Genomic DNA, 23,274 nt, shown 5'->3' with positions numbered 1-23,274 from the left:
TGTCAAAAGAAACACATGAAAGGTTAATTTTTGTTCATGAGATACACTTGCATTGTTAGACAAAACCCTAGACTTTCATAGACGCAAATCGCATGTGATCTGGTGTAGTAGGAATAAGTATAATTGCCTGCGAATTGTTTTATCGATCTTGCTATGGACTATCGCAAATGGATACGGTCCTAGCTTAGTTGAAGCTGGTGACCCAGGTTATGCTTGGCGGTTTGTAAAGATTGTTGACCCAGGTTATGCTTGGCAGTTTGTAAAGATTGTAAATCCCTTAAGCAAATTTTTTGATACATCCAGTTAAAATTATGATTGTGCATGCAATGGGATTGCGATGCCTTGAAGTGAGAGGTTGTGCATTCAACTATTTGTTAGTGTGGTTTTGAATGTTAACCCAAGTGGGGAGTGTTTGATGGTTTCATGGCCGGGTCTGAGATGACTGATTACCATGGAATGAAAGGGATGTTTTCCCTAGAAATTGTTATTATGTTGATTGCTTCAGCTATGGTTGATTTCCTAAAGTGATCATTAAGGAAGGATGGCGCTAGCTACCCCCTGTGAGCCGCCAAACCCTAACCAAGGGGGGTTATGAATCCGCGCCGGGAATGTGGACCAAACCCGCCATGAGAGGTCTCTTCGTGGAAATCACTTGGCGCAGGAGGACGCTTGGGTACCACTGGGGGCTCTTGCCCGTAAATTCCAATGCCTCCAGGCCCTACACAAGTATTCTACGTGACTTGGGATGGGATCTCGAGGCCTTGATACTAGTTACAAGGTGGAATCTTGGAAGGATAAACCTTCGGGTTTTATTGGCGGAAGACGGAAGGATTTTTCTGTGGAGGCAGAAAGGAGCACTTATTTCTCCTGTATGGGCAGGAGACACACATGAATCTGAAGATAAGTTAAGGAAGTGTTTGATCTTGTTTTGACCTGTCTTCGTATCTGTGGCTTAAATTACGTAAAGGAACCTGTGATTAACGGGTTAATTAAGGAAGCTACTTTTATATGTCAAACATAATGTGGTAGGTAATTAGATAACTAAGACAACCCTCGAGGGAAGAGTGGTGGATGTGACCAATGGATCTATTCTATGGAATGGTGGTCTCGGTTAGCCGAGAGTTTTCCTCAAAGGAAATGTTAACGAGAAACGTTAGGAAAAAGTTGGTCTATGACCTTAGATAATGTTGGCTAGGAACCCAGACTTTAGGTCGATCCTAGTGGCAACGGCCGGATAAGTTCCGTTGCGAGGCAAACTCGAGAGACCCTAGTCGACAAACCCTGTGTCGTTCCTTGGGAGTGCCAGGCGGCGTCCTCTAGATTGATCTCTCGATGGGCTGCTAAGATGTGTCCCGAAATTTCAGGGGCGGGTACGTTACAATAAAGGAACTCTAGGGAGTTGGGCATTCAGCCTAAAAGCTTAGGAGTTGGCATCATTCAAGCTGCCCAAATAGTCATCATGCCTTTGTGAAGTCTCACCTACTTCATATTGGCTATTTGGGATACCCTTCATCCAATAATTCCACGACCTTTACCATTTTATTTAGGTGGTTGAAGTGGGACTAAGGGCTTATTGTTTGAATAAGCTTTCTCCTTTGCTTCTTTAAATCCCATTTGCATTTGCATCCATTGGGAGAATTGAGCCATTATTTGAGCATTAGATTCTACTAACTTTTTAATAGAATCCTTCGTTTGAGTAGTTGAATCCATTAATTTTTCTATAGAAGAATTTTTTTGATCAGTAGATAAAACCATCTGCTCCATTCTTGATAATAGGTCCTCATGACGTTGATGATGTCTTAGTTCATGTGCACATAAGGTTTTATTAAGTGTATTTATTTCTCCATGTTTTTGAGTCTCTTCAGGGCTCTCTTGGGGTATATTCTCTAGCATAGAATCTCTGATTTATTGAGCATAATCATCCTGGACCTTATTTTTGTCTTTATGCCCTGCCATAATAGTGTAGTCTTGCAGTACCCCTTGTTAGAAAAACAGCTATATCTTGGGCTAGGAAACTCTGATTCAAAATTTTTTTAATTCAATTTGAAGCCAAGGATTCCCTCTTTAAGGTGAGCTATAGCACGCTATAACAAGTTTAGGATGGAAAATTCTGCAATTCAATCTTCGAGTTTAAACTATCCAGGCGGCCTGCACCCTGTTTTAACTAGTGAATGCCATGTTTCCACCCTGTAAGGTAAAATAGTAATCCCAAATGGCTACCAAACCTTATAGAAGGCTGAGTAGGACCTCTAGGCACCTTGTAGTACCTACATCTATACTTCAATAGTGAAGTCTGTACCTATAATGACATGTAAATACCCTGCAGTGTTCTGTAAAGTCCCTGTTTTACTCTAATTTACTCTTAAGGTACTTGTGCCATTTGAAAATACTTCAATCTTCAATTCTCCACTCATTGTACCTGTGTGAGGGATAAAATGGTAGGACAGCCTCCTTATACGGGCTCCGAATCACTAGGAGGTGGGCAAAGTTTCCCCTAGGTCGGTTGATTGCACCCCTTCGAGATCTTCAATACTCTTGTACAAACCTTTTTCCTTGTTGGGATCTTCAATAGTGAGGGTAAGTACTAGCAATCAACGAGTCACTGAATTGCATTGGTAAGACCATCTTCCTATCCGTACTCATTTAGTCCTCCCTTTGATTTTGCTAGGAAAGAGCTTGTAATTAGACGAGTTATGGGATTTCCCTCATAATTTTAAATTGACTAAGGGATTTGTTTATGGTCTATATAGTTGACGAGAAATACAAAAAACTTTAATGAATAATGAGCCTTATTTATATTTCAAACTCAATTTTGAAGTTTTATGGTAGGTGTTGTTGGAAAACTGAAGTATGGCCGGAGCATGGTACTATTGAAATAAGGCCAAGAAAAGGAAGAAAGTTTACTATGATGTCCTCTGTATGGATTTAAGGATTAGAAATGATTAAAACATGGACTTTCTTTTGGAAACCAAAGATCAAATTGTAGAATGAGCTTTTGATATTATTTCAACCTAAAATAGAATCGACAACCTTGTTTTGGATAAAGCTCATAGCAAAGTCTTAGTATTGCTAGCACATAAGCCTCTTCACACCACCAACTAGTCTAAAAACTCGTTTTTTGGTTTCAGAAATGTATCTTATAGACAAACGTGAGGGGACAATGTTTGCCTCTCCATGAACTCTCTAGAATGCAGTTTTAACACGTTAAGATTTTCATAGAAAACAAACATTTCAAACTTAGAATTTTTTGCAAAATATATTCTCTGTTTGTCCTTGCATAAAAGTTTTGCTGCAATGTGCTACTTGACATATTCTTTGTAATGCGAATGCTGCTTCCTTACTACTTATATTACTAGGTTGCCCTTCATACAATGAGCGAGTTTATTTACGTCTGCCTGATGGTAGGACCATACTCATTACATACACGATATGAAGTTGATACGATATCAGTTTAGAGGGACAGAGACGGAACAAGAGAACATTAACAACAGTAGTCTGCACAATACCCATGCAGTTATCGCAATCGACACAAGTGAAGGCGCCATTGAAGAAGGCAGGGTTGCGATGGCCGGCAGCTCGCGCAGTTCCCATCTATCGAGCAAGAGCGAGCGCAGCTGCCTGATGGCGCATCCAGTGTCGACATACTTATCTGCATGCTCGTGACTGTAACCGACCGCATCTTTGCTTAAATCGCCATTGCTGTACAGCGCCTAGTCGACAAAGTTATTATTTGAGTCGCCATGGCCGTCACAAGCAGCGAGATTAACATCGCCATTGAAACAGAGCCTATGGATGAATTAAGCCTGCGTTGGTGATCGACCGACGTCGATGATGATAAAGACGAATGATCATGCATTGTTATGATTAAACTCTGCACCAGCACACTCTATCGAAGTATGATTAATTTTCCTTAGTAAGCACTTATGTAATATTGCCCTTCGGCCACTCTCGTAGCCATCAAATTCATTAATATTAAGTACAACGTAGTTCCAAACCTTTTTGGGTAAGTTGCATCTTTTTCCTAAGGAGATTTTCTAAGATTCCTTAAACATCATGAAGAAACTACTCACTTTTAAAAATCAAGTTAAATATCAACATGTGTTTTCTTGAAAAATCAGAAATTTGGTTTTTTTCTTTCTATTATACTTCTTTAGTGATCAATGATGTTAATAATTAGTATTACCTAATGAAGATTAGCATTGTATACTAAGTTTTCCACATCTCAATGACATATTAACTTTAAGATACTATTCTATTATTCGCATGAGAACTTGTTTCTAGAGCATCAACACATTTATTTCATATCATAAATAGGAATATGTCATCTAAATGGAACTTTTAAGCATAAGATCCAAACTTGATCTAGTGCATCAAATCATACTCATAAAATGAAACTTGCTGTACTTTTTCAAATCTCAATGCAAAAGTGGGCATCAATATTGAAAATCCAACAAATTGAGTTGATAAACGAAGCTTACAATATTAAGGAGCTACAAAAATAAAGGTTTCCATTTTAATCTAATGCATCAAGGTAGATTGTAAGCATTGCATTAAATAAGCTATATTTTCCAAGGTAACTTTCTCATACTATGTAACTTTTCACTAAGCTAAAAGGATTAAACCTACATGACTTATAATCATGTTGTGTACTATTGAAATATATTGTACTTACAAATTTGTAATCTCATAGACAATATCATGTATAGCTTATAGAAAATGTATACTTTTCAAATGTATGTAGACTTGTTGTAAGTTGTATATCTATAAATTACCTCACTTGTTGAAATGTAGGTAGCATGTTTCATAGCTTTTCTACACCTTTTCTAAAATTTGCCTATCCTATTGGGAAAGCTACCTAGAAATTTGTGATACATAAATATTATTTAACTTGTTTCTCCTATAGCAACAACTCGTGAACATTGCAATTCATTTTTCCTATGCTTTTCAAATTTACCAAAATGAAAAATATAATCATAACTTGATGCATCAAACCCAAACCTCCATGAGAGATGTAAATAACTTGACTCGTTCAAGTAAAACACATTCCATTGAATGCTTAGAAACATAGGTAACTTAAAATTGCGCTTGATATACTAAATCAATTAAATATACTCACAATAAAAAAATATTAAAGTTTTAAGATTGTACAATTGATGCATTGCACCAAGCTATGACAAAAGGTCAAGGGATCTTTATTCCTCACATAATCTAGGATTAAAAAGTGTATGAAAGTAATGGTTGGAAAGGAGAACTTAATCTACATCATCAAGTTGGTTCTAATTCCTTATGCGAATTTTGGTCTCTAATCTCAATTTTGGTCTTTCAAAAAGTTTCATATTTTTTAATTTCTCAAAATTTCTCTCTTTTTCAATTGCAATCATCGTTGCTCTCAAAAGTGTTAGGTTCCTTAATTTCTAACTTTGTTCCTACCTCACCCTTTCTATACAAAGTGTTTTATTTTTAACATTTCTAGTGCTCTTTCTCCTGTGTTAAGAGATGTGTTCCAACAATCCCAAAGTCAAGTGAATTCTTGAGTAAATTATTTCATGGTCTGGTATTCCTTTTTTGAAAAACTTCTACTTTTCACCAAAGGTCTTGGGAAGTCTAGATTTCTTTAAATTGGTCAAGGAATGCATGCTTGGCTTCTTCATACTCTAATGGAATAGGGAGTATTCTCTCATTCAAGAGTTTCTCATAGTCCTCAACCCAATTTTTACCCTACTCCAACAATTAAAATCTTAAAATTTGATGCTTCATTGTAGGGTCATTGCTACACTAGATAATGTATCCAAGTTGAAGTTTCTCAAGGAATCATTGAGGAATATCATTCCCTTTTGTGCCACAAAATTCAGGAAAGGACTAGCCATTGCAAATAGTTTACAGTCACAATCAATTAGTCAAAACTCAATCACAAGTCAATGTCATGCACATCTACCTATTTGCCTCTCAAATGGATACTCTTTGTCTTTGTCTCTCACCCTTTATGCATGCTTACCTCTTCATTTTCTCCTCCACCACCACCACCTCCTTCTCCTCCTTCTTTCCTTCCTTTCCATTAAGGGCATTAGTGGTAGATATCCTATGCTACTTCCCTTACACTTACATAGATGACCCTTCACTAAATATCAAAGTCCCAACTTCTCAAAAATATAATGAATCTTTGCTACATTAATTACTTTTGCCAATGCACTAAACTCACTATAAGCTTTCTCAAAAGAAAAGTAGTAAGCCATATCATCCTCATCCCAGACCTACTATCCTATTTAATCAAGTAGATAACTTATGCATGCTATATAGTTTCAATGCATTGTTTTAAAGCTTAGACCTTGCTTCTTACACACATATGCATCCATCAAAGATCTCCAATAAATGGCAGCTTTGGTCGATACTTGGATGAATGCATTGGAGGATTTAGCTTAGCAAACAATTATTGTCATAAATTATTGCATGCTAAGAGCATATTACCTTGACATACATATACACACATATGGGTAATAACCCTCCATTGTTTAGGTATATGATTTTGCAAAAAGAATCCCATTTAATGGTTAAGATTTGGGTGTCTCCTTCAATGATAAAGGAGTGAAATGGCTTAGTTTCTCTAGAACTCATACATGCATAAAATTTGGAGCAACTCACACCACTTCAAAGTCTCTTTTTGCCCCTCTGTTTCATTAATGCATCCATGTTTCACACTTGAGATGGAAATACGGTCTATGCATCCATGAACCCATGCATGGGCAGATGAAAAAATTTCACCATCCCAAAAGGAGAATGATAAATGACTACCAAAACTCATTCTAGTCTAGTGTGAACCTTTCCTTCTGCCTCTTCCTCCACCTCTTTCCATAGAAAAAATTTGGTGAGCCCTAAAAGTAGGGATCTTAATTTTCTTTGGTAAACATTGTGTCATTGCAACAAATTACAATGCCTTTGAAGAGCACACTAATCCTTTGTTTCATGTAAAGGAAAATCAAATGGAAATATCGTGAGGATATGGAAAAAATGAACATCATTGCATAAATCAAATAGAATATGATCTAAATTGTTAAGGCTACATATATTTATAAGATATATATTATCTAAAAATGTGTTCCCTTCGCTTATGACTTGCCTATATATCCATGATTGAGAGAGATAAATGAATAAGAAGAATATATTTTTACATGTTTGGTCAAGTGTGAAACCAAGCCTTCAAAGAATCTTTAATGTTTGTCTGCGGGCCTATACGTAACTTGCCTTACATCCCACCCACACATCATTGAATGTATGACTCGTCATGGAGGGAAACTATGGAGATAGATGGCTTTTTGAATGCCATAGAAGAAAAATATTGAGATAGGGATGATTGTCATTTTTGATGATGGGGAAGCCTTAGAAGCCACTAGAGCTAAATAGAAAGGAACTCTAAAGTAGTGAAGAGGCCATGGACAAGGATATATCATGTCATGGAAGCTAAAGTATTGATGATAATTGATTGTGGATACGCTAGTCATCTACAAAACCCAACACTCTCAATCTCTACACTACAACAAAAAGGCCTCATAGACGCACATTTAGACGCCATGTTTGAATATAGAGAAATTCTTACGGGCGCCTCTATCCGCCCGTCTATTTGCGCATCTACCATTTCGCGTCTATAATCGCATGTATCAACTAATTTACACGCACAAATAGACGCGCAATAGACGCACATATACACACGCATATAGACACGTTGGTAGATGCGCTTTTACAAGCACTGGTAGACGCGAACGGAAAACAAAAAATGTAATTTTTTTAAAAAAGATATTTAATTTCTTTTTAAAATTTGAATTATGAAGCGCGTGGATAAGCGCGTGTAGTCTGCATTATAGACGCGCGTATAAACGCGAATTATCTGCAATTTAGACGCGCTGATAGACGCGCAAAACAGAACCACATGCTCTCTGGTTTTTTTTTTCCCCTCCCATACATCAGATTGTGTATTTGGAAAAAAGACAATGTATCTTACGGGCACGAGAATTGAAAATAAAAGTCCATGTATTCATTATATATCAAAAGCGTTTACAAGGGAAGTTTAAGTGCTTGTGACCTAAAGTGTGGCCGCAAGCAGTAGGCTCAAAGAGATATCATACATATACAAAAAAAGAAGGTCTCATGATGAGGTATAGTGCTCCTCTACGAATCTGAAGAGGAAACATCTTCGCTAGTACCACCATGGCTTCTAGCATCTCTATCCCCCTCCTCGCTATGCTCCACATCCGGGTTCACCTACACACACAAAAGATCAGGGTTGTATACATAGACGAGGTGGAGAAAAAGTTATAATTAGCTATACTTTTAATAGGAAAGTAAGAAAAACATACCTCCTCTGGCTGTCGAATCCTCATGGCCCGGTTGTATTGGTCCTCAATGATGAGACCCTCCTCATAAAAGTGAAGCCATGTCGCTACACGGTTATGGCCTCCATTATAACTTACCTCTCTAGGAGTAGGTGTCCTACCAACGATGGTAGTCTGCAAAACATTTAGAGATATACAAACAATTATGAGTCACAATATATTAGACTAAAATATATAAAGAATTGAAAGAAATATAAATTTAAAAAAACTAGAAATCAAAATATACTTACAAACTCTGCCTCCCACGACTCTTTGCCGTCTGATCCATAATGCGACAATCCCATTGTTTCCATTTGGATCCGTCGCGCCTCTGCATGCTGGCGACTCTTCACTTTCTCAGCTGCTTTCTTCTTGGCTTTCTTCCACTCTATGCGGTGGCACATAGGTGGTTGGCTATAGGCTCCACGCCCCTCCTCCAGCCTCTGCAGACAGTGAGTCCTTGGCCTGTGTCATGAGGTGGGATCTTTTGTTGTGAAGTATATCCCTCACTTTTGTACGTCCCCAATCATCCAAGAATCGCTGACCCTCAGGATTTGGGTACCTCCTATGGACTGCCCTCAACACCTCCTGCCACAAGCTGCTTTTCTAATTTTTGAAGGCAATGAAACAATCTTTAAACGTCGTATGCATGACGCTCCTAATGTACGCCATTATATCCCTTCCCTCATCATCATGAAAGATGCCACCAGCATCTGTAACTCTATAGTACTGGCGTACAACCTCCTCTACGTGATCTACTGGTGAGGGTGATCGCTCGCCACCTCCTAGGCAACCCCCACATAAGCCTCGTCCTCCCCCTCGACTCTCTCTCCTCCCTCTCTATCGACTACCCTTTGCCTCGCTGGACGCATGAGCTTCTGCAGATGCATGTGCTTCTATAGATGCTTGTGCTTCAGCCGATGCACGTGGAGCACGTGGAGTACCTGCATATGGAGTACCTGCATATGGAGTACCTATATGTGGAGTACCTGCATGTGGAGTCTAGGAAGTAGTGCCAGGCAAAGACGCCAGAGGCATCCCGGACATGACACTGAACACCTGGTCCACTGTGGGAGAGCGGCCAAGGTGTCTGATCATCTCTCCCATGAAGTCTTCCCTACTAGGAAAACCTCCAAAAAATGCATTGACCCCCCTGCCAAAGGAGGCCAATGTATCATTCATGTGATCCACATCTGGGTCATTCCTAGATGAACCAGGATACGACATCTGTAAAAAAAACACAGGAAAAAGACAAATTTATTTGCATACAAAAAATCATATATTACCTACATTTTCAAAGAGCTTTCTTTAGACATTGAGCATAACACTTAAGTGCTAATGCTTCTCTTAAACAAGAAAACTGATAAACACAAACATGGGATTGGTCACATTCATCATTGCAAGATACGTGATGTTTACTATCAGAACTAGGAGACCTGGCACGTGTATCCCCGCATCTACATTGCACGTTAGACGCGCCCTCAGACGCGCTCTAGAGTGAACCTTCTGTCCAGCGCCTCTATCTGCGCATCTAAGATGCAGCACAGACGCACTATCAGATGCGCATCCCAGGTCAATGCACGTGTATAATCGTGTGTAGACTGCAGGTCAACCTTCTGTGCAGTGCGTGTATCATCGCGTGTACACTGCAGAGCACACGCGCTAGTACACGCGCTCTAAGACGCGCCCTCGGACGCTCTGAGAGGAAACATTTTTCGCGTCTATGTCTGCGTCTACACTGAGATGTAGACGCGCTATCAGACGTGCTCGATCGGCCGATTTTAGGCCGACGACGACTGCCATTGATGATTTACAAAATGCAATACATAATGGAATCACAAATCCTAAATACACAGACAGAGCAGAGAGAGGAAGAGAGAAACAAAGAGAGAGAGAGAGAGAGAGAGAGAGAGAGAGTCACCTTGGGTATTTGGTGTGGCGGGTGGTGGCGCTTCTTCCTTCTCCTTCTTCCTCTCCTTGGTAAGTTACCCTCCCTTGATGCTTGCTTGCTTGCTTGCTGCTTCTTCTTGTTCTCCTCTTTCTTGTTCTCTCTTTCTTCCTCTCCTTGGCTTTCCTTTTTCCCTTGTTGTGTGTTTGAAATGAGTCATGAGGAGGTGAGGCATGAAGAGAATAGGTAAGGCATGAAGAGACTGCATGTCAGCTAAACTCAAGCTTCAGAACCGCAAAAAATGCAGGAAAGGAAAGGTGCAGTTTGAAAAGAAATGATTTAAGCGTTTGCGTGTATATGTGCGTCTATTGTTTAGATAGACGCGAGTATAGATGCGAATATAGAAGCGAAAATAGACTCCAATATAGACGCGTAGTTAAACGCGGATACAGATGCGCATTTGGGCTTTATCATAATTTTTTTGTTTTTAAGATAAGTTTTGATAGTGAATTCTTATCATAAGTTTTAATGTATTTATGATGATTTTTGTGTATTTAAAATTGAGATCTTATGTAAACATATGAATGACAAATATTTTGATGTTGTCATGAATTAGGTTTAATCATGTCGACGTCGTCATCACCTAGTGCGGTGCAAGCTGGTGAGTCAATGAGCACATCCTCAAGTGAGGATGAAACATTGCGTCTTCATAATCGATATGCATGGCTACGACGAAAAATTAAATGCATGTGATCGTTGTCGAGGGTGTATTTTTCGAGCACGTTGAATTGCAATGTCACACCTCAACTTGTATGGAGAATGGGACCGAGAAAAATCACCGGTATTCATTGTTTTTTTTTACTACTAAGATTGCATGTCTATGTTACGGGAATTATATATCAACGTACATGAAACTCCCTTTTGTGGTTGAGCAGGATGCGGTGCCACATCCTCAGATGCTTCCTCCCAGGTGCCGAGAAGCTGCAAAACGTCGACGCGAGGAGGCAAAGTCTTCAAGAAGAGTAGAGACTGACGACCATGATAGTAGCCCTCATGAAATGCCCCATCAAGTCGTAGAGGATGAGATTTTAGACAACATGGTACACCATCTATTTTCGCAACCGGTTCAGGGAGAAGGTCACTCTACGAAGCCAGATGATCCACTATATGTAGCATCATCTACTCCATTGTATGAAGGTTGTACGTACTCCGTTCTTTGGATGCGTTATTAAAGTAGGTATTAATTCAGTTTGGCTTATGAATCATAATATTAATTGTTCTATTTTGAAATCAGACAGAAATATATGTTGGTGGTTTTTTAACTCACTTTTAAAAATATATGTAGGTTATTATCACAAATGCTTCCAAAAGGAAACAAATTGCCAACTAAGAGAGAGCAAGCAAGACATTACTTGACATCTCTGGGAGGCCTCGATTATGTCAAGATCCATGCATGTGTCAATGATTGTGTCTTATTTCGTGGGATTCATGAGTTCGCACGAGAGTGTCCTGTTTGTGGCGAATCAAGATACGAAGTGGAGATGAAGTCAATGGATGTGCCCCGTAAGGTTTTGCAACATTTTCCGATTGTTCCACGTATAAAACTTATGTTCAAGTGTAAGTCTATTGGAAATCTCATGCCATGGCATGCTAGTCATTGTTCAAGTGATGGAAAATGGAGGATCCCTACAGACACACCAGCATGGCAACATATAGATAATTTGTTGCCCATTTTCAAAGAAGAGCATTCGAGATTGGAAGGAGAGATGGATTAATGCCGACAGCCACCCTCCACTCGGCATGAGTCGGTAAGAAGTGCATTTCTCTTGATTGACTTTAAAGTATTTAGCATGATGAATTGTTTACATAATATATTGTTTGTTTGTTAGGTTCTCTATATTTTTTAGTCTTCCGTACTGGACTGAACTCAAGATCAATCACCTGTTGGACCCCATGCACATATTCAAAAATGTTGTATCTACATTATGGGATCACTTGATAGGGGCTCATGATTCAGCTAATGTAAGGGAGGATTTACGTAACATTGGTCGCATGAGATGAGCTTGGCCACACATTGGACCCAGAGGAAAGATTGAGCTACCCCATGCACCTTGGATGTTGTCAAAGAACGAGGAAAAAATTAGTGAAGGAATAAATATATAGCTTTCAAACACCCACATGATGTATGAGATGTCTCAAGGGAGCCTTCATAAAGAAAAAAAAAAGAGGTGTGGAGCAACTATCTGGTTTGATGTCCCACGATTGGCACAAAATGATTCAAGTAAGGGTATCTCTAACCATGAATATAGTAATTAGTGGAGTAACTATGTGTAAACTTTGGGGTATGATGACTTTTTCCTCAACTAATCATTTGATCTATGAATATTGTTTACATTCAGTTCGTACTTCCTACTAGCATATCCCATTGTGTATCCAAAGATGTACGTGATATCATTTACAAGATGGGAGAGCTTGTGAGGTGTGTATACATTGTATTTTTTCATTATATATCTTTGAATTTCTACACAAAAATAAACAATTCTCAAATACATCTTGACAGATACGTGAGCTCGAAGGAAATTGATCCAAACACATTGCAAGATGCTCGAGTATTATCTGTTGAGGTGGTTTGTTTGGTGGAGGAAATTTTTCCTCGATCCATTTTGACTACTCAATTACATTTACTCGTACATTTGATTGATGAGATCGCACTTTTTGGGGCAGTTCATGTAAGGTGGATGTTTTTTCTTGAGCGCTTCATGAAAACCTTGAAAGATTTTGTGAGGCAAAAAGCACGGCCTGAGGGAAGCATGGCTGAGGGTTGGTTAGTGCAATCATCCCTTGTTTATATCTCTGAATATCTTGCTGAAGTGGATCCCTCTCAACCACGACTATGGAAAGATGATGAAGACTTGAGGATGACCTCTATAGTACCTCAAGGAAAAGGAATGAGTAAAGTGCTAACAAAAGAAGAACTTCGTAAGTTAAATAGTTTTTGTGTGCTCAATAGTGATGTAATGAGCAAATGGGTGACACTATATAATGAAGCAAGGGCAAGAAGAAAAAGCGAAAGACAAGAATTTTGCACTAGATATGGACGTAATGTCTCATTTCCAGATCATCTAAATGCGCTCCCACGTCATATTGATATGGATTGGTTACATGAGGAAATGGAGAGAATGGAAAAAGATGAGGAAATTAATATATCTCAAGAAGAGTGGGAATACGCACAAGGTTGCTTATCAAAGGTGAGACATACTATCAATTAATTTTTTTCTATAAGTTTTATTTTATATAAATAATTGACATGTTTAATCTTTTATCTTTTACCACTAGTGCACATTATTCAATGCACTTTGGTGTGAGGGTAAACATCTTCGAACTCAACGTATAGATAAAAAGAGAAATACCCAAGTTTGTGGTGTCCTTGCTCACTTGAGGATGCCAATGGTACCATGGAAGGTTATTGTGGCTTGATCCAAGATGCAAAGGCTAATTTTTTTATATGTATACATGTGATACATATACACAATATAATAAGTACTTAAGTTTTTTGCTTTTGTTTTTCAAATACAGGTTGTGTATCATCCAATGGTAAACAATAACCGATGGTGGTATGTCATCCCTATTTCTAATCGTTCAAAACCAATATATGGTAATATTACAGACATGGAGATAGCAGATGACAATCCAACAATTAATGATGATGTGCATGATGACACCATAATGGATGATATGCGTGATATAGTACAAGATGAACCTCGCGAGGATGTTCAAGGAAATGCAGAAGAAGACAATAATGTGATTGTCGATGATATTGATGAAGTTATTGAGCAATATAGCAACACATCTGATAGTGGGATAGACTTATTTGTTTCGTTACCTCTTGGTAACATAGACCTAGAAGTAGATAGTTTAGCAAGGGCTGATCTCATTGAAGATGAGATGGATCATTCACTGTAACATACTTTATTTTCTTATTGATTCAATGTGTATTTCTAATTCTATGCTTTTTATCATGCGCACACATGCATACTCAAGAATCAATAGTCAATTTTAAAGCTAAATTGAATTTTCCATAATAAAAAGGAAGTATCTTTTATCATCTTCAAGTACGTAGAGAAATTACGAGATACATATTGCAATGCTTGCTACTAATTGTAAGGTTTCTGTTGCTTGCCAAATTACTTATATCAGGCTTGTCAACTGGAGGAACTGCCATTCATTAGAGAGCAATGAAAAAGTAATTATTAACTCTATTTTTTTAATTAAATGATTCAATGTGTATTCTTAATTCTATGGTTTTTATCATGCGCACATGTGCATGCTCAAGAATCAATTTCAGGTGGTTAAATAATTATTAACTTTGGTTTTTTAATTATGTGAATTGCTAATTTTAGGTGGTTAAATAATTGTGCATCTGTTGGCGCGTCTATATTAGCGTCTATTTGCGCGGATATATAGACGCAAAATTCGCGTCTATTTACATGCACGTTTACACGCACTTATAGACGCTCTGATAGACGCGCCCGACTTTGCGCGTCTAGCATGCGCGTCTATGCCTCGTTTCTATTGTAGTGCTACTGCAAAGAAAAATAAGGCCATGAATACACATCTTTGATTACAAGTACTTTATTCGGGATAACTATATTCATACATGCAAGATAATTCTTTTTCATTTTTGAACTTCGATCTTGGATAAATCTTAAATGTGATGTCAATATTTTGCCGTAAAAATTTTAGATCAATGCCATGTCTACTTCAAGAGGTTGTCTTAAATCTACATGATCATTTGCAAGTATTTGTTTCAATCCAAAATTGTAGATAATTTCAACATGAATACAACATGCATGTGATACAATGAACTTGATATTGTAGCATGAACTTGGCATGAGTCAATTTATTTAGACATTAGAGTTTTGATTGTATATGCAAGAAATTCAGATTACTGATATGTCCATTTGTATCTAAGGAGACCAACATTTCTACATGAATACATGGATAAACTAATTTTTTGATATTGTTGATTTGGTCTAAAGAGAAGTACAAGTCAATGAGGCTTTGTGTCTTGCATTAGGGTCTATATTTGTATGTCTTTAGGAGTAATGCATAAGCTACTATGAGGCTTTGAGGCTTGCATCAGGTTCTATTATCGTATGTCTATAGGAATAATGCATAAAGTAGTGTGAGAGGTGTAGTTATCTATGTTTCTAACGTATTAGGTTCTAAGTTGCACTAATCATTTAGAGAAATCAAATAGTCAAGTCAACATTGGGAGAATTATGTTTGAGTTAAAAGAGGCCATTAGAGGAGAGTTATATTGTAGGTGGATAGAAAGGTGCTAAGAGTGAGGTATAATGAGCTTTAAAGTATAGGTGTTGCCCAATAGCTTGTAGTCATGTGGCTATGAATGAAAAAAACAATTTATAGCTACAAATGCTTCAATGTGAGAACTTTTAAAGCTTGTTAAAATAGGTGTTAGATATGGGAATTCAAATACTTGTTGAGTTCATGGGTCTATATTTTCTTAGAATACTAGATAATGCGAGAAGGAGCTGCCTATAGTTCATTGGTTTATTGAATGGGCTTCCTTCATCCCTTTAGTTTATTGGCAGGTAGAATGGGCTGCCTATAAGCTACTTGAATGGACTTCTCTAATGCACTCCCTTTTGTTTACCAGGTGGGCTATCTATAGCTCACTCATTGACTATATGGGCTGAACTAATGCACAACCTTCAGTTTATTTGCTGATAAAATGGGATACTATGATACTATATTTCCATTGTCAAGAGGCCTAGTACTTGAATTATCTCCTTTCCCTTGCCCAATTGAGTGGTGATATATTTAATAATTTGCAACATCACTGTCATGGTCCTAGAAACATAATGCTAAGTTGATTTAGCAGATGATCTAACAACTAGAGCTCAACATTTGGAGTAGCTCATACTCTTGTTGTTGCAAGAATATTACATAATGCTAAAAGGGATTTCTACACTTACTAATAGATTGAATGGGGTGCTCTGATGCACTCACTTGATTGAATGTGTTGCTTTGGTGAACTCCCTTTAGTTTACTAGCATATACAATGGGTTGCCTATAGTGCACTATTGGTTGAATGGGCTACTCTAATGCAATCCCTTTAGTTTACAAGACAATACAATGGGTTTCTATGATAATGAATTTCTCTTGAGACATCTAGTACTTGACTCATCTCTTTTGCTTTGCCCAACATCTCATGAGTGGTGATATGACTACCAATTTACAACATCACTCTCATGGTTTAGAAACATAGAGCTAAGCTGATTTAGATGTTGCTCTAATAGTCAAAGCTCAATATTTCAAGCAGCTCACACTCTCATTTGCAAGTATAGTTCACAATGTCGTGCTTGAAGTGATCTTCCTTTGATATCTTTAGGGATTTTCCAATTGTATAATTCCCTACTAGAAGTGATCTTCCTGTAACACTTGGCCATTACCATTGGCATTTCTAGTTTAGTGAAGCTAGCTATCAAAATGGTAAAATTACTGATTACATTGATGGCCAATTTCAAGCAATAATGACCTAACACTTTACCTTGTAAGATGTATTTTCAGGGTATATGTTGTGATATATCAAGTTTCCTACTCGCTATGTTCTAAGTAGAGAGTGGAAGATACTAATTTCCACGATGGTAGAGGGGTGAGGGAAGTTGTATGGTACACATTTTTGTATAATTATACATTAGTACATTTGTGGTTCTTGATTGGGGATTGATTGCAAGAGCTGTGCGAAAGAGTGTCAAGGTCAGACGCGTGTAATATTTTCAGTGTAATGAAGGAGACCTAGGAGAGAGAAGGAGAGAGGGGAGACACTGCAAAAAGGAGAGAGAAAGAGGAAGAAGATGAGAGAAGAAGAGAGAGAAAGACTAGGAGTAGAGAGAGAAAGATAAGAAGAGGAGAGAGAAATGGCTGGCAGCCATGGAAGGACATGGAAGAAGGTGAAGAAGGTGAAAGGACCAATGTATATTTATCAAATGGTTCCCTAACCAGGTCCTTGTACACCTTAAATACCCCATCCGTATAGCCGAGTATTCACATGTGCTATCCTCGTGTAAGACCCTCTAATCCCCTTCTTTACATTCCATCCCGACCCGGAAGGTTTTTGCCCTCAAAAACAAAAGAGGACATATTGGTATGGCTGGGTGGGGGGGGGGGGAGGGGGTGGGGGGGAATCTTGTGGAATGGTGGCCTATGAGCATGTATGCAGTGTGAGCATGAGGGGGGAAGGTAACTGAGTACAAAGATAGGCACCAATTCCAAACAAGAAGGGCTCGACAACACCGGACAACATGCTGTCCCGAACAAGCATGCAGTGGAAAACTAATCATAACTTGCCATGGGCAACTCCAAAAGAGACATTTCACATGTCAAAACGAAGCTTGTTGAGCGTACTCTCAGCCTACGTAGGTCATGCATGGGTGCAATTAATGCAGGCCCAAAACTGTTTGAAAACAGATGGCTGTCTACTGCAAAACATGCCCAAATCGAGTTGTCCTTCAGCCAAGGTTGCCACCTCAAGGTGAGGGGACTACACCGGGGGAGTGCTGATGTAGATAGAGCTTTTCTTTAACCCCCGGGATCAAATGGGTAACTTGCATGGTAAGCATCACCAGCATACAAGTCATCCATGCAAGCGTGGGTCTCTGCACTGCCACCAACGTCAAATGGAAAGTGGTTATCCTTTCCATGCATTAGGTTACCATCCACAAGTAAAGCAAGAATGGTCAGAACCACTAGCTATTGCATCAAGTCTGCCATAAGCATCATATGATTAAGCTCCGTCTACGCTTGGATGTTGTCAACAACACACGGGGTTGCATAGGCTAAAAAGTTAACTACATCAGCCCCTAAGTGCTGCATATTCATGGACCCTGCATTCTTAGTGATGTCCAAGCATTCAAACTGCAAGTCTGTGGACTGAACGCGCTCTCGCATGGGGTCATGATCATCCAAATCCACACGCTACCCATGATCTTCTTTCTTGAACTCAAGTTATTGTTGTGGACCCATACCAAAATGGTCTTCAACAAGATCTTCTCCATCCTTTGCATCATAATACTCTAATACCAAGAGTATTTTGGCAGTCTTTGCCCTGCATGTGGCTTGATGATTACAAGATATTGGCTTAGCACATCGATAGCATAAGCCCGCAGAATGCGATTCCCATAAGCATGATGCCTTTGATCATTGATCCCACAGCATTGGTCATGCTGTCCATAATCTCTATGAGAACGCATGTCACAAAAATGTTCATGCTGTTTCACAAATACATCTATTTGTTGTTGCCTACTACCAAAACCTTGGCCATATTGTTGCCCATAAACATGATGCCCAAGATTGCATAATGATTGTTCAACATGACTACAATGCTGTCCTTGCATCCTAGGCTGACCATAAATATGTTGAGTGGCAAGTCCATGAGCATAGGTATTGGCATGATGCTGGTCATAATCACTGGCTTGCTGCGCCTGCATTGCATAAGAATCTCCATATGCATGCTGCTGACCAATGCTGTATGAGCTGCCATGTACATGTCCATGATCATGACTTGCATAAGAACTATATTGCTGCATAAAGGAGTGCTTGTAAGCATAATCATGCTGTCCATAATGGCCATATCATGCTGCCCATGATAGCCATACTGCTGATCAAATCCATTGGAGTATGATCCACCCTCATGACAAGGTACATAGCCTAGGTGTTTCCCAAAGTCGTATTGTACAATACTTTGGTTATCGAAATTGCCCATATGTGATTTAGTTTAGCACCGGCAAACTGACCTATATTGTTTGCCACATCAGAGCATCAAAAGATCCCTAGTGTTACCGCTGAAAATCATATTGTTTGCCACATCAGAGCATCAAAAGATCCCTAGTGTTACCGCTGAAAATCAAATCTCCACACTATTGTTTGCTATTGTATGTCACTCACTCTATACAGCACACTGTTCACTGTGTGTTAAAAGTTAATCACACTCATCATCCAATGCTTTCTCCACTTAACATCTACAAATCTGCAGCATTGGTGGTAGCAAACAAGCTCCCCAAGCTAAGTTGTAACTAAGCCCCTGAAAACTGTTGCACCTGCAGATAGCGAGCTATAGTATATGCATCATCAAGTAGTGTGTATGGCCTGAATTTGAAGGTGCCATTTTCTGAAGATGATAGGACTGATCACCCTGCAAGCCTTTATGTAGCCACCAAGAAAGCTGATGAAGTGCTTGCACACACTTATAACCACATATATGGACTCTCCTACACTTGATGAAGTAAGTGCAAGCGTGCTGCCATTTGTAGGGAAATAAAAGGTTGTTTCGATCTCCCTTGCATGCTATCTCCCAAAGTAGTCTAGTTAGGTACTCCTTTCAAGTATACATGGTTGTATAGCCTCAAGGATGAATAATCGATTGGGTAGGGCAATGTTGCAGTAATGCTTATGTTTGGGGTAGACACAAGGAAAGAGAAGAAGGATTTTTTTAAAAAAATTTGAAGAGGTTCCTTGTGTCAGTGCTAAACTGGTTTGAAGCATGTAGTCTGCTGAACCAAGTTGCAATGAAGGAAGATAAGGATCAGCTCTTTGTCTACTCTCACTGTCAATGCTCAAATGGAGTGTGTAGCTCTGGCTTCTTCAACACCAATGTGGATGCATAACCAACATAATTCACTCACCAACAAATCAATTTTTGTAGACCGTTTCTTACGTCTTTTGTATTACCACACTTCATCAATAATGACTCCATTATTGCACAGACCTCACAACCATCAAAAAATGACTACTTTTTGCATGCACTTGCCCTTCACCAAGGAAAATGCAACCTTTAGATGAAACAGCTTGGGTGCCAAACACAAATTAGTAATTGCAACCTTCTCCCCATTAATGAAAGACCCATGAACCTTCAAGTGGTCATCTAAAGCTTGCAACTCTGCAACGAATGCTTCCTTAGTACTATGCTTCCTCAATACTATCACTTGGGTCCTTGCTATCTGCAAACTAGAGTTGATGCGCTTGATGTTTCTTGAAGTGGTGCACAGCTGATTGCATCATCTTACACTAGACAGATCACATTGGTGTACCAGAACTCGCTAAGGCTTTCCTATTGTGGAGTAGCCTGTGGAGCACCCTCCATTAGAGGAATATCCATGGCAAGGCTTTACCATACAGTGCCCTTTTCCATTTGTTTGACAAACCATGGCCATGGCCGCTGCCTCTGATCTTCCCCGCAGCAAAGCAGGAGTACTTTGGGCTCCAAATGGCAAAACAGTAGGACATCCCTCCAAAAGGACTTGACATTGCTCCAAAAATTCCAATAGTACGTTGCTGTGTAGCAATGCTAGTCAGGCTTGGTAGCCTCCATTAAAGGTAGTAAATTATCTGCCTTTTCTAAAACAACAAGCTCCAAGGACTCAACTTGTGGCAAAATTCTGCCCTCCCTAGATGATTTGTCGGCTGCAAGGATGCACCATGACCATTCTCTAACGACTTCACATTTGGGGTTGCACCACCAATGATGCAAGGTTCAACTCCACAGCAGGCACACAGCCTGTTCAAGTCACACAGGCTAATGCACAGCCTTGGCCTACAATATCCAATCCAATTCCTATCTCTGGTCCTCCTCCAATGATGAATATTACTCAACCAACTTCTATGCCATTGAGTACGCTTGCAGTCTTTCGCCTCTTCTTCACAGTCTCAGCATGAATATCCTTTTTATGCTGCCTTCTATATAGAGCAGTCCATGTCAAATTTGAGGGTTTCAATCTGTTGTGGAAATACCACTTGCACTTTGAATTCAGAAACAGAAAGACCTGTGAGTGAGTACGCTTGTAGTCTTCCGCCTCTTCTTCACAGGCTCAACATGAATATCCTTTTTATGCTGCCTTCTATATAGAGCAGTCCATGTCAATTTTGAGGGTTTCAATCTGTTGTGGAAATACCGCTTGCACTTTGAATTCAGAAACAGAATGACCTGTGAGTGAGTACGCTTGCAATCTTCCACCTCTTCTTCACAGTCTCAGCATGAATATCCTTTTTATGTTGCCTTCTATATAGAGCAGTCCATGTCAATTTTGAGGGTTTCAATCTGTTGTGGAAATACCGCTTGCACTTTGAATTCAGAAACAGAAAGACCTGTGAGTCACCCCTCACAAATCGAATGCCTTTGCCAAGATAGATCTTTGATCCGCTAAAGCCGCAGAGTTTAGTTTTGAGCACCATGGCTTCGTCCCTATCACAGGTACTCGCAGTCGATGATTCGCAATGCCAAAAGGCCCAAGCTAGGTGATGGTGGAGGCAAGGTACCTAGCATTGCTCTTCAAAGCAACAACTCACCGCTTCTGTCGAGAAGCTTTATGCGATGATTCCTGATAACTTGAAGAAGGAGATTTCTCCTTTGCTTAATACTTGCATCCAGGCTCCGAAGGCATCACGGCTTGTCATGGGAAAAGGTCATTTTTGGTCTCTTGGTGCAGTGTGGGAGCTGCTGGGCCTTCTCCTCTATGGGGGCTATCGAGGGTGCCCATGCCATTGCAACTGGTCAGCTTGCGAGCCTCTCTGAGCAGGAGCTTGTGAGCTGTGTGCATAGCAATTATGGGTGCAATGGTGGGCTTATGGACCCCTCGTTTGAGTGGGTGATTAAGAATGGTGGCATCAACTCAGAGGATGGGTATCCTTATGTCAGTGGCACCGACAGATCCAAGTTCTACAAGTGGCTAAAGAAGTTGAAGAAAACTGTCACCATTGATGGCTATGAGGATGTCAACCCTAATGATGAAGATGCCCTCATGTGTGTTGTGTCACAATGCCCTGTTAGTGTTGCAATCAATTCTGGGAACTCTGATTTCAGCTATATGCAGATAGTATATTTAGTTCATGCTCTGATTCCAAGAAAGCTTCCATCTCTGCCTGTGTACCTGCAAAGTAGGGTTTATGGTTGGAAAATGAGACTATGATTTGGGGAAAGGAGAGAGAAAGGAAGGATCTAAAAACTAAGCTCTGATACCAACTGTAATGAAGGAAACCTAGGAGAGAGAAAGAGAGAGGGCAGAGACTGCAGAGAGGAGAGAGAAAGAGGAAGAAGATGAGAGAAGAAGAGAGAGAAAGACTAGGAGTAGAGAGAGAAAGACAAGAAGAGGAGAGAGAAATGGCTGGCAGCCATGGAAGGATAGGGAAGAAGGTGAAGAAGGTGAAAGGACAGATGTATATTTATCAAATGGTGCCCTAACCAGGTCCTTGTACACCTTAAATACCCCATCCATGTAGCCGAGTATTCGCATGTGCTATCCCCTTGTTAACCCCGTGTAAGACTCTCTAATCCCCTTCTTTACATTCAATGTTCTCGGCAATCTCAAAAAGTGGAGTAAAGGATCAACTAGTTGGATTCTGTTTAAACTAAATAGTGAGCATATTCAATGGATGGCAGACTTTATTGAAACCTATAACTATGTAGATTTAGAATAGGGCAAAGTTTTGGATGATTGGATATAGGCTAATGCTTGTAAGCCTATGGTTTGTTTAGTATTGAAAATGGAATAATAAGACGAGATGAATAGGAAAGAAAAGAAAAAGATATTCAAGGTTTTTGTTGATTTCACTTATTTGAAGAGATTTTGTAGGGCTATGAGGCCACATTTAGAATGTCCAGTCAAAGCATGTTGGCATCTTTCAAGAGTGCTTCAAATCAAGTATATGAGAGGTTTTTATCTTGTCCTTTGTGTCTTACAAAGTGTTATACACACACAACAAATATTCTCCACTTTTCTAGTCTCCCAATTGTTCTCAGTATTTGCTATTGGGCTTTCTTCGAGTTGGAGCATTAGATTAAAAGCCTTTTGAAAAGAAATGGATCTTCTTAGATCTTCTGCTACACCATTACTAATTAGAGTCTTGTTTCCAAACCCAGTGATCTCACTTCATCAAACGTACTCTTTCCCTTCAAGATATGATCTTTTGCCATTGCAAATATATTACCAATCTTTCATACCCGCA

At 39.4% G+C, this 23,274-nt stretch overlaps 1 protein-coding gene across 1 annotated transcript; it reads left to right on the top strand.

The window, feature by feature from the left end:
* The first annotated feature begins 3,740 nt into the window (after positions 1 to 3,740).
* Positions 3,741 to 22,238, top strand: LOC148038183 (cysteine proteinase COT44-like). The gene is made up of 3 exons (XM_087675208.1): positions 3,741 to 3,811; positions 21,524 to 21,584; positions 21,759 to 22,238. The coding sequence occupies exons 1-3, from the start codon at positions 3,741 to 3,743 to the stop codon at positions 22,236 to 22,238; spliced, it is 612 nt and encodes a 203-aa protein (XP_087531334.1).
* Positions 22,239 to 23,274: the final 1,036 nt, after the last annotated feature.

Source organism: Lygodium microphyllum, chromosome 3 (assembly GCF_053477565.2).
Source record: "Lygodium microphyllum isolate KBCC chromosome 3, Lygodium_microphyllum_v1.1.10, whole genome shotgun sequence".
NCBI classification, from domain to species: domain Eukaryota; kingdom Viridiplantae; phylum Streptophyta; class Polypodiopsida; order Schizaeales; family Lygodiaceae; genus Lygodium; species Lygodium microphyllum.
The sequence above is the reverse complement of the archived record's forward strand: the minus strand, read 5'-3'. Positions and strand labels throughout refer to the sequence as shown.

Coding starts and splice junctions, on each gene's coding strand:
- LOC148038183 (XM_087675208.1), top strand. CDS start 3,741: ATGGCCGTCACAAGCAGCGAGATTAACATCGCCATTGAAACAGAGCCT. Junction 3,812..21,523: donor GATGAATTAAGCCTGCGTTG/GTGATCGACCGA, acceptor TCCCTATCACAG/GTACTCGCAGTCGATGATTC. Junction 21,585..21,758: donor TAGGTGATGGTGGAGGCAAG/GTACCTAGCATT, acceptor CTCTTGGTGCAG/TGTGGGAGCTGCTGGGCCTT.